Source organism: Rattus norvegicus, chromosome 8 (assembly GCF_021556685.1).
Source record: "Rattus norvegicus strain SHRSP/BbbUtx chromosome 8, alternate assembly SHRSP_T2T, whole genome shotgun sequence".
Lineage (NCBI taxonomy): Eukaryota > Metazoa > Chordata > Mammalia > Rodentia > Muridae > Rattus > Rattus norvegicus.
In genome coordinates this window covers 117,302,369-117,315,146 of record NC_141541.1, presented here as the reverse complement: position 1 = coordinate 117,315,146, position 12,778 = coordinate 117,302,369, and the positions used below count along the sequence as shown (strand labels likewise).

At 54.3% G+C, this 12,778-nt stretch overlaps 1 protein-coding gene and 1 long non-coding RNA gene across 14 annotated transcripts; one reads left to right on the top strand and one right to left on the bottom strand.

Annotated features, from left to right (window-relative positions):
• Positions 1 to 1,348: 1,348 nt before the first annotated feature.
• On the bottom strand, positions 1,349 to 11,565 carry Slc26a6 (solute carrier family 26 member 6). 13 transcript variants are annotated; one of them, XR_015626521.1, is made up of 22 exons: positions 11,486 to 11,565; positions 9,771 to 9,936; positions 9,551 to 9,690; positions 9,272 to 9,382; positions 8,853 to 9,001; positions 8,567 to 8,731; positions 8,329 to 8,481; positions 7,949 to 8,031; positions 7,720 to 7,867; positions 7,398 to 7,511; positions 7,143 to 7,220; positions 6,734 to 6,829; positions 6,546 to 6,652; positions 6,305 to 6,374; positions 4,978 to 5,070; positions 4,774 to 4,878; positions 3,800 to 3,892; positions 3,487 to 3,614; positions 2,954 to 3,130; positions 2,744 to 2,798; positions 1,825 to 1,961; positions 1,349 to 1,615 (listed from the first exon to the last, which is right to left on the bottom strand). XR_015626521.1 is itself a non-coding variant. In XM_087561442.1 (22 exons), the coding sequence occupies exons 3-22, from the start codon at positions 9,887 to 9,889 to the stop codon at positions 1,601 to 1,603; spliced, it is 2,208 nt and encodes a 735-aa protein (XP_087417568.1). In that variant the 5' UTR covers positions 9,890 to 9,936; positions 10,024 to 10,151; positions 10,850 to 11,565; the 3' UTR covers positions 1,349 to 1,600. The 13 variants fall into 13 exon arrangements, 7 of the variants coding, with proteins under 7 accessions (XP_087417568.1, XP_087417567.1, XP_087417571.1 ...); XR_015626522.1 differs by lacking the exon at positions 11,486 to 11,565 and adding an exon at positions 10,850 to 10,995; XM_087561442.1 differs by lacking the exon at positions 3,487 to 3,614 and adding an exon at positions 10,024 to 10,151 and having other exon boundaries at positions 10,850 to 11,565.
• Positions 11,132 to 12,214, top strand: LOC148004354 (uncharacterized). Its single transcript, XR_015627394.1, has 2 exons — positions 11,132 to 11,570; positions 12,105 to 12,214. It is a non-coding gene; the product is annotated as an uncharacterized LOC148004354 (long non-coding RNA).
• The last annotated feature ends 564 nt before the right edge of the window (positions 12,215 to 12,778 follow it).

Sequence of the window (12,778 nt, the reverse complement as noted above, 5' to 3'; positions counted from 1 at the left end):
TCTGACACCCCATCTTGGCTCCACTCTCACAGTGCACACAGCAAGCCCTTGAAAGTGTGACTTCCTTGAAGGTTTCTTTTTTTTTTTAGAATTTTCTTTTTTGGTTCTTTTTTTTTTTTTTTTTTTTTTCTTCAGAGCTGGGGACCGAACCCAGGGCCTTGCGCTTCCTAGGTAAGCGCTCTACCACTGAGCTAAATCCCCAGCCCCTCCTTGAAGGTTTCTGCTGGCTGCTGTCCTCGCCTGACTCAGGCCTCCCTCGCCACTCTTCCTTGTGGTGAGAGCATGGCTTCCCTCCTAGAAAGTCACCTTTTCAAGGTTAGAGAGAGCCTCCCAGTCTTCCGGCACCCCGCTGTGGTGACTGCCTTGATGGGAAAGTCATTTTCTCTGGCATGACCCTACGTTAGTTATTTTCTTTACAGCATTTCTGGCTACCTACATATTCATCTCTATTCTCAAACTATAAAAACACACTAGCTTCCTCCTAGCACCCATCCAAGGCCAACCTGACAAGTTCTTGTTTGAGGTCTGTCTCTGGCTCTAAGTCTTCATTCAAACGATATTTACCAAGCACCCAGACCCAGTGCCAAAATGGAGCATGACAGAACAGACGGACAAAAAGCTCTGCCTTCCTCGGCTGAGTTTTGGCAGGAGCACAGGTGGCTTGTAAACACTTTGGTGCCAGGCACGGGCAAAAGCCATGATAAATAGGCCCAGGCAAGGGTGCCTGGGTGATTTGGAGGGCAGGGAGCCTCTGTCTATTGTTGGGAACTTGCCCAGTGACTACCATTGATGCCCAGAGCATAACCGATGAATAGTGAAATTCATGTGCTCTGGGCAGGAGATGTGGGTACTGAACTCCTGTAGCCATATGTGTAACTCACCAGGCAACTCTTTCCTGCCCTACCCCTCCCATTACAGGGTCAGCGGCCTATAGGACCAATGCCCGAAGTCGTTCGCCTCTAGACTGACAGTGCTCTGATGCCATGAGTAAGCAGTCCCTAACGCTGACTTTCAAATCCAGCAGCAGACCATGTGGATGGCTCTATTCTTTAGCTGGGGGCTTAGGGGTTCACTCTACATCCCTCAGAAACACCGATCCTGCCTTGCCTCTTAATCAGGTTATCCCTGAGAATGGCTCAACCCTGATCTGCAGTTTGGACTCCATTTGTTTTTCCAGGTAGAGCCAAAAGGCTGTCTGTGTGAAATCAAAGAAAACTGTGGGCTTGTAAAATCCTAACCCAGCCTGGGTCCCACCACTGCCCGCCCAACTCGGCACTCTGCCTGTCCCTGACCTCCCCAAATCTTACACCCCAGCCACACCCCAACCATGCCACAGCAGAGCCTGAAGTTGGATTGACACATTTATTCCCAAAACTGTAAACCCACATCAGCTTTTTCCAGCCAAGGCCAGCCTGACTGTAATACCCTGCCCCAGGCCTATAGCACTGAACTTGGAGTCCCAGGGCATCCACCCATGAGTTGTATGTGCAGGTACATGGAATGGAGTCCCAGGTGGCACCTGGAGGTGGCTCAGAGGCAGGGGGGTTCATGAGGGTGACCTGTCACAACCTCCAGAGGTAGGCAGTCTCCTGCAGCAAAGTCAGAGTTTGGTGGCCTGTGTGGGTAGGGGAGGAGGTTCCAGTCAGTTTCTGGAGGACATATATGAACTCCTGAATAGCACACCTCCCCACTCAAACAACTTTCTTCCAGGCAGGAAGGGAAGAGCAATCGGTTCAACGTGGCCAGAACCTCCTGGAGTTGGGGTCAGGTTGGGGACAAGCAACAGATTAACAAAAACCGCTCAGTGCGGCAGAGGCAGCTTACCAAAACAGGGCTCTTAGGGCCAGACTTCCGGTGGTGGAGGGCAAAGGTCACGGCGTCATGAACAGAGGCAAAGACGTGCTGCTTAGTGATAGACTCATCAAAGAAGTGTCCAGCTTCAAGCTGGGTGACCACAGGACCTGTGGACAGGGAGCAGGCCCTGACACACAGTACCACCAGGAGACCAGGGCCCAGGCCTGCCTAGAAGTCTTTGCTATTTCCTGAAACCCAGTCATTCCTGTGTCTCTCATACATGTGTGTGTGTGTGTGTGTGTGTGTGTGTGTGTGTGTGTGTGTGTGTGTGGTGTGTGTGTGTATGTGTTACTTGTACCCAGAAGACACAGACACAGCGGTATTTTCAGATGTCCTGTTGTTATCACTTGCAAACTTATTCCCTTGAGACAAGGTTTCTAATTAACCCCGACGCTCTATTGGCTGACCAAATAGCTCAAGTAGCTCTTGTTGAGCGGAGACTCAACAAAGGCTAGCATTATAGGTATGTCTGGTTCATTTTACATGGGAGCCAGGGATTTGAATTCCTATATGAGCTGCAAGCCTTCTTATCCACTGAGCCATCTCCCTAGCTCTACTTCTTGACTCCTGTCTCCTGAGACATCTCTGACCTCTTGTTTCAGAAAAAGATTCTTTTCCTTATGCTGTTTGATAGACCCTCTTAACCAGAAGAGCCCCACCCTCTGCCCGGAGCCCCACCCTCTGCCCGGAGCCCCACCCTCTGCCCGGAGCCCCACCCTCTGCCCGGAGCCCCACCCTCTGCCCGGAGCCCCACCCTCTGCCCGGAGCCCCACCCTCTGCCCGGAGCCCCACCCTCTGCCCGGAGCCCCACCCTCTGCCCGGAGCCCCACCCTCTGCCCGGAGCCCCACCCTCTGCCTGGATTGATACTGCTGCCTCCATTCAACTCACTGTAACAGGCTGCGATATATACTTCCACTTCGATCTCCCGGAAGTCACGGAAAATCTACAGAAAGAAAAAGGGGCAGCAATTGGGCAAGATTTAGTGGGGTAGCACAGAGGGCTTGGTTTGCTTCGGGGTGGGGTAGGCAGAAGGTGAGAGGCAAGTGATGGGATGAGTTTGAAGGCTTCAGGGGCCCCAGCCTGCCCACGGCCCCTTACGTTTTTCAGGCTCTTGATGCACACAGTGTCCACAAAGGAGACAGTGCTCAAGTCTAGGATGAGGCTATGGAAGTCTGGCTGAGGCAGGCCCAGGGCCTTCAGTGAGGTCATGATTGGGGGCTTGGCATCTTCTTGATTGCTGGCGACTACATCCTCCAACTCCTCCCCTTGGTGCACCTGCAGGGTATCCAGATATGCTAAAGGGTCATCAATGTTAAAGCAAAGGCATGCACATAGTATACGGGGACACACGGAGTCGGACAGAAACGTGCATGTTAATATGCAGTTAGATATGTGGAGGCATGCGTGGGACACATGAGGACACAGCCATGGAGTGATAGGAGAGGCATGCGGGGAACACAGGAAGGATATCCCGACATGCACAAACCGTTGTCACTTCCTGGACCAAAGCTTAATAAAGGTACAAGAAGGGACAGATGATGCTGGGAGATCATGCCTCATCCTTAGACAAACGGCAGAGTGGCTAGGGGCCAGAGAATGGCCACAGACATCCATGTGCCTTACACCCTGACCTGTCTGAATCTTTGGTTAAACTTGGCATCCCTCTTGACCCCTAGTTTGCCCAATGTTCCCAAGACCTTTCTTCTATCCATGAGCATAGGCTGTGGGGTCTTGTCACATCTAGGTCAGTTTTCTGAGACTGCAGACAAGGCCAGAGGAAAACTCAGTATCACGGAGGTCTCCCTGTGGCATGAACGCTATCCCCATCCCTCCCATCCACCTTCTAACCCACACTGGCAGGTCTTGGCTTTGCTCATGCAACAAATGTGGGCACCCATATCTCTACAGTTCTCAGCTGGTCCCCACCCCCACTTCTAGCCTCACCTTGGCCTCAGAGCCCTCAACATCATTGCTTTTGATGTCTTCAAAGTTGGTGTTGACGTTGACAGAAACTGAGGAGATCTTGGAAGAAGCAGCCTAGGAGGGACAAGGGATGGTGACAAAGCTATCCTAAGTGTCCTATGACAACCATGCCAGGCAAGCCTGATATTGCCTCTGGTTTTGGGCAAGGAGACACATTGGGACCTAGGATGCAGGCCTGAGAAGTTCTAACAATGAAAGGGACATGATTCTGCTTCACGATGGGACTAATACTGGAAGTAGGAACATAACATCTCTAGAGCTTGCCCTGTCTGTCCTTCCAAGGACTGACACAGGGTCCCTGGAGTGCTGAAGGACTGAGAGTAGTGACAAGAAGCGACAGGAGTAAGAAAGTGGGACAAGGACAAAGGATGAGGGGATGGCAGGGGGCCAGGGCTGGGAGCACAGCAGGGCTGGGAGCACAGCAGGGCTGGGAGCACAGCAGGACTGGGAGCACAGAAGGCCTGTGAGCACAGAAGGGCTGGGAGCACAGTTGGGCTGGGAGCACAGCAGGGCTTGGAGCACAGCAGGGCTTGGAGCACAGCGGGCTGGGAGCACAGCAGGACTGGGAGCACAGCAGGACTGGGAGCACAGCAGGGCTGGGAGCACGGCAGGGCTGGGAGCACAGAGGGCTGGGAGCACGGCAGGGCTGGGAGCACAGCAGGGCTGGGAGCACAGCAGGGCTGGGAGCACGGCAGGGCTGGGAGCACGGCAGGGCTGGGAGCACAGAGGGCTGGGAGCACGGCAGGGCTGGGAGCACAGAGGGCTGGGAGCACAGCGGGCTGGGAGCACGGCAGGGCTGGGAGCACGGCAGGGCTGGGAGCACAGCAGGGCTAGGAGCACGGCAGGGCTGGGAGCACAGCAAGGCTGGGAGCACAGCGGGCTAGGAGCACGGCAGGGCTGGGAGCACGGCAGGGCTGGGCCAGGAGGGACCACACCTGTTTCTGGGACTTCTTGGCTTTGTTCATTCGCTTTATCTTCATCTCCTGCTTCTTGATTCGTTTCTTTTTCTGGGTGATGAGGCGGTCAACGTCCACGCCACACTGGGGATACAAGTCAGAGGTGGAGGGTGGTACTCGGGGTGGATGAGGAGATTCAGAGCCCCCCCCCCACACGGACCAAGCAGGGGGCCCCAGCCTCACCTTCTTTTTCAGCGAATCACTGTAGAGCTCAGCGTTGGCGAAGTACATGGTGGCTGAGGAACGGAAGACTTTCACACCCGGGACCTCCTTGGCCTGGAGATGAGGTGGAGTTGGGGTGGCTGAGTTTCCGCTCTCTCACTGCTGTATCTTATTCACTCTGCTTTCCTCTCTTAGGAAGCTACCCCACCTCTGCCCCAGCCTGTGGCCGATACCCTTCCAGGAGCCTGGACCATAAGCCTAGCTGCATCCTTCTTTCTCCCCATTACGAAAGTCCTGTCCTTCCTGACTTTCTGTCTTTCACCAAGTTCTGTGGTTTGGCCCAGTCCCATTCATGGTCGTGTCCCTGCCCCCACCCTGCCCAGTTCCTGAGTCTTCTACCCCTGCCCCACGCTGCTTTCAGCATGCAGACACAGGGAGCGCTCTAAGTTCACGCACCCCTTCCCAGTCACATCCCAGGGCTTTCTTGGGCATCTGGGCCTGTACCGCATAGGCCACCTCCCAGCCACATGCAGCTGGGCTGCTCCCTCATGTCTTCTCCCGCTCCTAGACACCTCTACTCTTTATTCTATCCATTATTCTGCAGTTCGACCTCCAAGGCTCAGCCGCGGTGAAAGTTTATTCTCTTCTAGACCCTTACGCAACCATTGTTCCCACAACATTATGCAAGACTTTTTAGAATATAAACTGGCAACTGGGAACTTTGCATTCCCACTGAGCAGACCAAGAAAAAGCTCCCTTACATCCTGTGCCCCTCCCTGCTCCTCCATTCTCTTGACCCAGGGTAGGGTTTGCGCTTTTGGCTTCATGATGGATCCTATCCACTCAGGCCCTGAATAGGGTCACAGACCCAAACTCTTGTCTTCAAATTCCAAGATCCAAAGGTAAAGTGCTTATACACTCATATATTCTCTGTCCACCCGTGGAGTGGAGTGTGTGTGTGTGTGTGTGTAGTGTGCACCTAGCATGTGAAAGCCAGTAGGTGACATTGGGTGTCTTCATCCATGGCTCTCCTACTTTTGAAATAGGGTTTCTTACTGAACCTGGAACTTACCAATTGGTTACACTAGCTGCTTGGCGGGCCCCAAGGATCTCCTTGTCATTGCCCCTGAGCACTGGGGTGGCAGACACCCGTGCTGCCATGCCTGACATTTCATAGACGTGCTGAGGATCCAAACTCGGGTCCTCGTGTTTATTCAGCAAACAGTTTACCCACTGGGCCATTTTCCCCGTCCCTCGCCCGGTGTTCTCACCCATGTGGAAGGGAATCAAAAAGGGCCCATTTGTCCTGTCTGCCCCACCCCACCCCCATTTAGCCCCTGCCACTCACCCCTGAGTATTCTGCCACGTCTCTATAAATATCCGTATCTGGCACCTGCCCCAGGACGGAGTAATGGGGCCTGAGGGGAGAGTTAGGGGTGGGGAAAAAAAACCAAAGAGACAAAGAAAAGACAGTGAGGAACCTGGGGTGTCCCCAGAGGGGTAAGGAGAGCTGTAGACGTGAAGAGCCAGGCTGACACTTACTCCCTCACCAAGCTGGAATTGGGGGGTACCAAAAATGGTTGACTCACAGCTGCATTCGGATCACCACGAGCAGCAAGGAGAAGACTATGGAGACTGCCAGGCCGATGTCCAGGTTCAGCAGGATCGTGGCCACAAAGGTCACCAGCCAGATTAGCTGATAGGAAGAGGGTAGGGGTCAAAGGGCACACTGGCACTAAAGGGTCCAAGCCCAGTCCTGGGTTCCTAAGCTTCTCACCAGGTCCACTCGATTTGCCTTCCAGAGAGAGCAGATGTCAGAGAACTGCTTCATCATACCCTTGAGGTTCACAATGATAACAGCTGCCAGGACGGCCTGGGCAGGAAGAACATCATCAAGGCTGCTGAGAGGGTCCTAGAGGCTGAGAGCCTCCACTACCCAGGTGTGACCCATCCAGACTGGCTAAGCACTTACTTGGGCAGAGCCCAGCCTACAACCAACCACCGCCACACCATCCTTATCTCCTTGGCGCTGATTAGAAAGTTCTAACCTTTGACCTCTAGTTCCCGATTTTATCCCCAAGAGCTCAGCCTTGTCTCTCGGAGCCCCTTAAGTGGGAATAGACTGACTAATCCGGGCCTGGCCTAGCCAAAGCCCTGAAGCCTGGCTGGCAGGGGTGGAGACTCACCTTGGGCAGGTCTCGGAAGAGTTCCCCAAGTTTGACAATAATTAGGAGTATAAAGAGGGAAGATACGGCTCCAGCAATCTGCAGGGTAGGGTTGAGCGGGTGTCAGTGTGTGTGTGTGTGTGTGTGTGTGTGTGTGTGTGTGTGTGTGTGTGTGTGTGTGTGAAGGTGAGCCCGGGGTGGGACCACCCTGGCAGAACAGCATACATGTCCAGATGTACATACAACCACACGCGCACACTTACCCCTGAGGCCTACCTGCGTGTTGCCTCCCGTGCTCTCCTGTACCAAGCTCCGAGACATGGAGCAGCTCACAGGAAAGCACTGGAAGAAGCCTCCGATGAGGTTACTGAGGCCAAGGGCTACCAGCTCCTGTGGGGGGAGCTGTGTGAGAAGGCTTGCTAGGGATGCCTAGGCTGACATACTCCCAACCCCCATTCCGAGGCGATGGCCTCCCATATCTGGCCCAACATCCTGTTCTCCCACCTCGAGTGGGAGAGCCCAGCCTTACCATTAGTCTACCTCTCTCCCATAACCCAGGACCACGTATATCTGCGAGCTCAAGACCCTCAGCACAGACCTGGTTGCTGTCCACACGGTAGCCATGCCTCAGGGCAAAGATCTTCCCCAGTGAGATGGCAATGGCGAAGCCCACCACGGCAATGGCGAAGGCGTTTCCCACAAGCGTTGCAAACAGCTCCGTCTTGGGTGCCACTGGGGGTATCAGCCTGAGAGGAACACCTGGGAGGTCAGGGGATGGATGGTCCTGGGTCTAGCTACCCCACCTCCCTGACAGGACCCGAGCTTACCCTGTGGTGATGTTGCCCACCACATCCACCTTGAATCTGTCATTCAGCTTCACACCGTAGGAAATAGCGGTGGCCCCAATTAGCTGTGGGGACAGAGCAGAGTTAGGGGAGGAAGGTGTTGGCAGCATAAGGGAAGGGGATGAACCATCTGGGGGAAGGGAACATCTTCTGAGGAGTGGGAATGTGTAAATAGGGTGAGAAACATTACTGTTTAGGGAAGGGGATAAACAGTCAAATGTTTTGAAAAGCCAACAGAGGGCTTTCTCTTCCAGTTTCCCCCCAACACCCTTGAGTGGCCCTCAAATACCTTGAGGCGGTATACTGGCCAGGTCTACCCTCACACGTCCCTTCCCCATCCACCCATCCCTTGGCATCCGAACCGTGAGTAGTTCCCCAGGAATGGGCAAGGGCAGACGTCGGCGCAGTTTTTCATTCAGCAGTTTAACCAGCACCAACACCACTCCTGCCACGATTGCTGTGACCACGGTGCCAGGCACAGTCTTAGGCAGCTGGGCACAGACCTCCAGCACTGTCTGAGGAGAAGTGGTTCTGTTATAGCCAGAGTTCAAGGCCACAGGGCACAGCATGTGACCCACCCTTGCCTCCACCCTCACTCACATAGATAACGGACAGTGGCCCAGAGTGACTGTTGAGTTTGATGCCAAACACATACTTGAGCTGGGAGACGAGGACTTGCACAGAGGCAGCCGTGGTATAGCTGCGGACCAAAGGCTCTGACAGGTAGGTGACCACAAAACCGAAGTGTACCAGGCCCAGCCCCACCTGTCGGGTGGCCAGGGAAAGTCAGGGTGGTGGAAGTCATAGGCACAGCCGAGGGCAGGTGGGATCAGAGGGGGGGTCACAGTATGAGTCAGACACTAAGGGGAGGATGGCGGCTTCGTACCTGGAAAAGGCCAACCAGGAAGCTGAGCGTGTAGGCCACCTGCACACGGGCACCATCGACTGTGGTGTTCAAGCTTTGCACGAAGGCCTCATCTGCTGTCAGAGATTCTGTCACGCCGCCCACCATCACAGACATGACAGCAAAGGTCCCTTCAGGGGCAGGACAGGGAAAGTCTGGATTATGGGCAGGCTAGACAGGCCTCTAAGAACTTTCAAGCTCCATATCATTCACCTTGAAGCCAGGGCTTTGAGATATGTGGGACCTACGAGTCCCTACCGTTTCCTAATACTGGTTGGGGTCATTCACTCAATGATCACTTACTTACTCCTGTACTAATCTCTTCCCCAAGCTGCCCTGTCCTGCCCTGTCCTGCCCAGCCTGCCTCTCCCTCTATGAAAGGGTGGCCTGACTCCACTTACCCACAGAGATGTGTCTAGAGGTACCAAACAGGAAGTAGACGAAGACAGGGTAGAAAGAACTGTACAGGCCAAACATAGGAGGCAATCCCGCCAGGAGGGCATAGGCCAAGCCTAGAGATTAAAATAAAAAACACAACAAAACAAAATGGTAGCAATGCAGACTTGGAGAATAGGGTCTCAAAAAAGGTAGGGGAATCCAAGCCCTGGGCTCAGAGGTCACGGCTCCTGGCTGGGCAGTCACAGACCACAAAGCTTGCAGGCAGATGGAGGGTAGCTCACCCTGTGGAAGCTGCATGATGGCCACACTCAGGCCGGATAACAGGTCACCCAAGAGCCACTCACGCACAGGATATCGGGGTAACCAGCCCAAGACCGGAACATGCTGGATCAGAAGAGATTTGGCCCGAGCACGGGAGCATCTGGGACGGAGAAGAGTGTGTTACCGGGAGGACTGTGTGGGCCCCGCCAGGACCCCCAGAACCTCTACCCTCATCATTACCGAAACCAAGTTCGCCACGGGTGGGTCTTCGACACTGGACCCCAGTGCCCCAGATCCTCTAGCTGCTCTTGGTTCAGCAATGGCCTTTCCACATGGTAGTCTCTCCTTTCCAGCTCCATTTCTTGGGTTGCAGACAGGAGAGCCTGCGTCTGCTGTGTCCCGTGGTCTAGAGAGTTGAGACCACAGACATACAATAGATTTCTCCTGGTCTGACCTTTCCTGCACTTCTATCTGGGATCACAGAGCCACCTACCTGAGTTTTCTGGGCTCAAAGATCAAGGGTAGATCCAACCCTGCTGGTTTCTGAGGGCCCCGTGCTCACACCCAGACAAAGGCAGTATCTGAACCTTGGCTGCTGGAAGACTCTTTCTGGGCCAAAGTCTCTCCGGAAGGGAAAGAGGGATGAGCTTGACCTACTCATCCAGCTCAGGTGTGGCTGCCCAACCCTGAGTACCACTTCAAGTCCAAGTCTAGGTCTGGGTCCAGGTCCGGACTGATTGTGACTCCTAGCCCCTACCTCTCAGCCCCTTGGCTTCCTTCCTTGAGCCAATTCCTTCCTTCCCTGAGCCGTCCAGTCCTGTTTCCAGCTTTTCTACCAGGAGCCCAACCTTGCTGGCTGAGAGATAAGACCTAGCAAACCTGAGGTCTGTAAGCAATACTGCCCTCCAGCTTCAGGACCCACCAAGACTCTAGGGTCCAAGCTCTCACCTCCAGAGACAGGCTCCCACTTGAAGTAGGGAAACTTCACCTGGGAACATCCAACCTAGAGGGAACTCTGCCTTGAAAGCCTTGGCTGGGCAGGCAAGTTCTGACCTGGGCGGGAGGCACTTCTCTCAGAAGTGGGAGAAAGACTTTATTTACCAGAGGACAGGATTTGGAGCGTTCTCTCAGGAAAACCTCTGATCTGGGGGAGACTCCATATGGAGTGTAGCTCTCCTCTATGGATATACTTGGGGGGGGGGGGGCGCAAGTTTGAAGGAGAGGGATAGCCTTTTGGGGAAGATTTCACCTGTGAGTTCTGATCTAGGAGAGGCTACATAACCAGAGGAGAGAATCCCACCAGAGGGGTAGGAACTCACCTTGGAAGACCCTCTAACCTGGGTATCCAATTGGAGGAGGGAGCAATGCAGACGCAAGGAAGATCTTCAGTGATTCTCTGCACTGGCCGACTCCAGGAGCTCTCAGAGGCCCCTCTCCCCTCCTTCAAGATCTGTCAAGTCTTCTTAAAGGGCTCCCTCCCCTTACCAGGCAGCAAGCGCCTGGGGAGGCGGAGCCTTGATGCTTGGCACCTCCCTTTGGGAGGGCACAAGGGCGGGCAGCGACAGGAGCGCACATAACCCCCGCCGACTGAGGCCGCTGTTGGTCCACAGCCCGGCTAGAGCCCGTCTTGCAGCGGTTTCTCTCCCAGTCCCAACGCGCCCAGCTGGCACACCTCCCGTGCCAGGGCTCCTTGGCAGGCAGCAACTTCCCCGCAGCACCCTTATTAGCACTCCAGGGACGTTCAGTACAACCCTCAAGAGCTGGGGTCGCGCCGGATCCCGCCCCCATCCCTCGTTATTGATGGATAACCTCCTGCGGAAAATCGGCAAGGTGCTAAACCAAGGCTCTGCAGCCGGGAAATTCCGGTTCCCTTCCTGAATTGACCCAGGCCGGGAGTCACAGAACTACCAGCGCTTCGCGGACACGAGGAATTCGGACGGCGCCCTGCAACTCACCGGACCCATCAGGCAGTCCCATGACCCTCAGAGGGTAGCTCGTGTGCGGCTTTTTCAGACAGCTCCCCCAGGAGGCCACTACCGGGTAGGAGGTGGCGCCAGGCCAAGGAGGAGGCCGGCGTCAAGCGCCACCGCTAGGATGTGCATGATCAGGCCAATCAGAATTCTGGGAGTGGAACCTAAGTCACACTCTTCGGGCGGGGCGAGCCGGGAGAATAAAAATTTAACCCTTTCCTCCTCGTCGGCCTAGCTTCTGTCCTTGCTGGCAATTCCAGTTAGTTGCAGCTTGTTAACCTTCTACTTGGAGCTGGGAGCGTTCTGCCGGGCCTAGAGGACTGGAGCGAAAGGCCAGTGCTACCCTTGGCCTCTGTGCCCCTAAATGGCTGGACCTAATTGCTTTGTAGAAGTTCCCCCACTTTATGTAAAGGAGAAATTCTTGAATGATCTGGATGCCTAGGTGTGTAACCAGGGACCCGAACCTCAGCTGTGGGAGATCTAGGTCTGTAGGGTCTGTACCACCAAGCTATGAGTATCACAGTCAGATTTTCCATCTGAGTCCCTGGCACAGCGGTCCTCAAGGCCAACCCCACCCCACCTCCATTTTTTTTTTTTTTTCCAGACAAGTTTTCTCCATTTAGGCGGTCCTGGAGCGGGTCTACAGAGATCCACCCGCCTCTGCCTAGTGAGTGCTGGGATTAAAGAAGAGATTAAAGATATTTGCCTCTGCTAGTGGCTTCTTTTTGTTTTTTGTTTTTTGTTTTGTTTTTTTTTTTTTTTGGTTCTTTTTTTCGGAGCTGGGGACCGAACCCAGGGCCTTGCGCTTCCTAGGCAAGTGCTCTACCACTGAGCTAAATCCCCAACCCCTGCTAGTGGCTTCTTAAGGCCTCCCTTTCACTTCTGGCTGTCTAGACTGGAAATGGAGCATTCAGGATCCCTTCCAGTTCTGGAAGCTCAACCCAGTTATCTCAGAAGGGCCCTCAGGGTACAGTCAAGCTTCTGGTCAGATCCAAGTGAGAAAAGACCAGTAAGGGTCAGAGTATGGGTGGGTAAGGCAGGAACTGCTGAGGCAACTCCTAGGTTTGGTTTGACAAATGGGCAGGGCCACATTAATGTCCTGACGGCTCTGGACATCAAGGAAACCCTCATATGACTTCCTAGACCAGGAAAGTGGCTTTTCTTGGCCAGGTCCTGTGCTCCAACTTCAGGCTCCAATCACAAGGTGAGAGGCCATATTTCAGAAAGAAATGGGAACCTGGTCCAAATCCCCCATGAAAGGGGCTAAAAATAACTGGC

Coding starts and splice junctions, on each gene's coding strand:
- Slc26a6 (NM_001143817.1), bottom strand. CDS start 11,507: ATGGGACTGCCTGATGGGTCCG. Junction 8,032..8,328: donor TTCCTGGGGAACTACTCACG/GTTCGGATGCCA, acceptor CTGTCCCCACAG/CTAATTGGGGCCACCGCTAT. Junction 6,375..6,545: donor GTGGTGATCCGAATGCAGCT/GTGAGTCAACCA, acceptor CTCTCCCCTCAG/GCCCCATTACTCCGTCCTGG.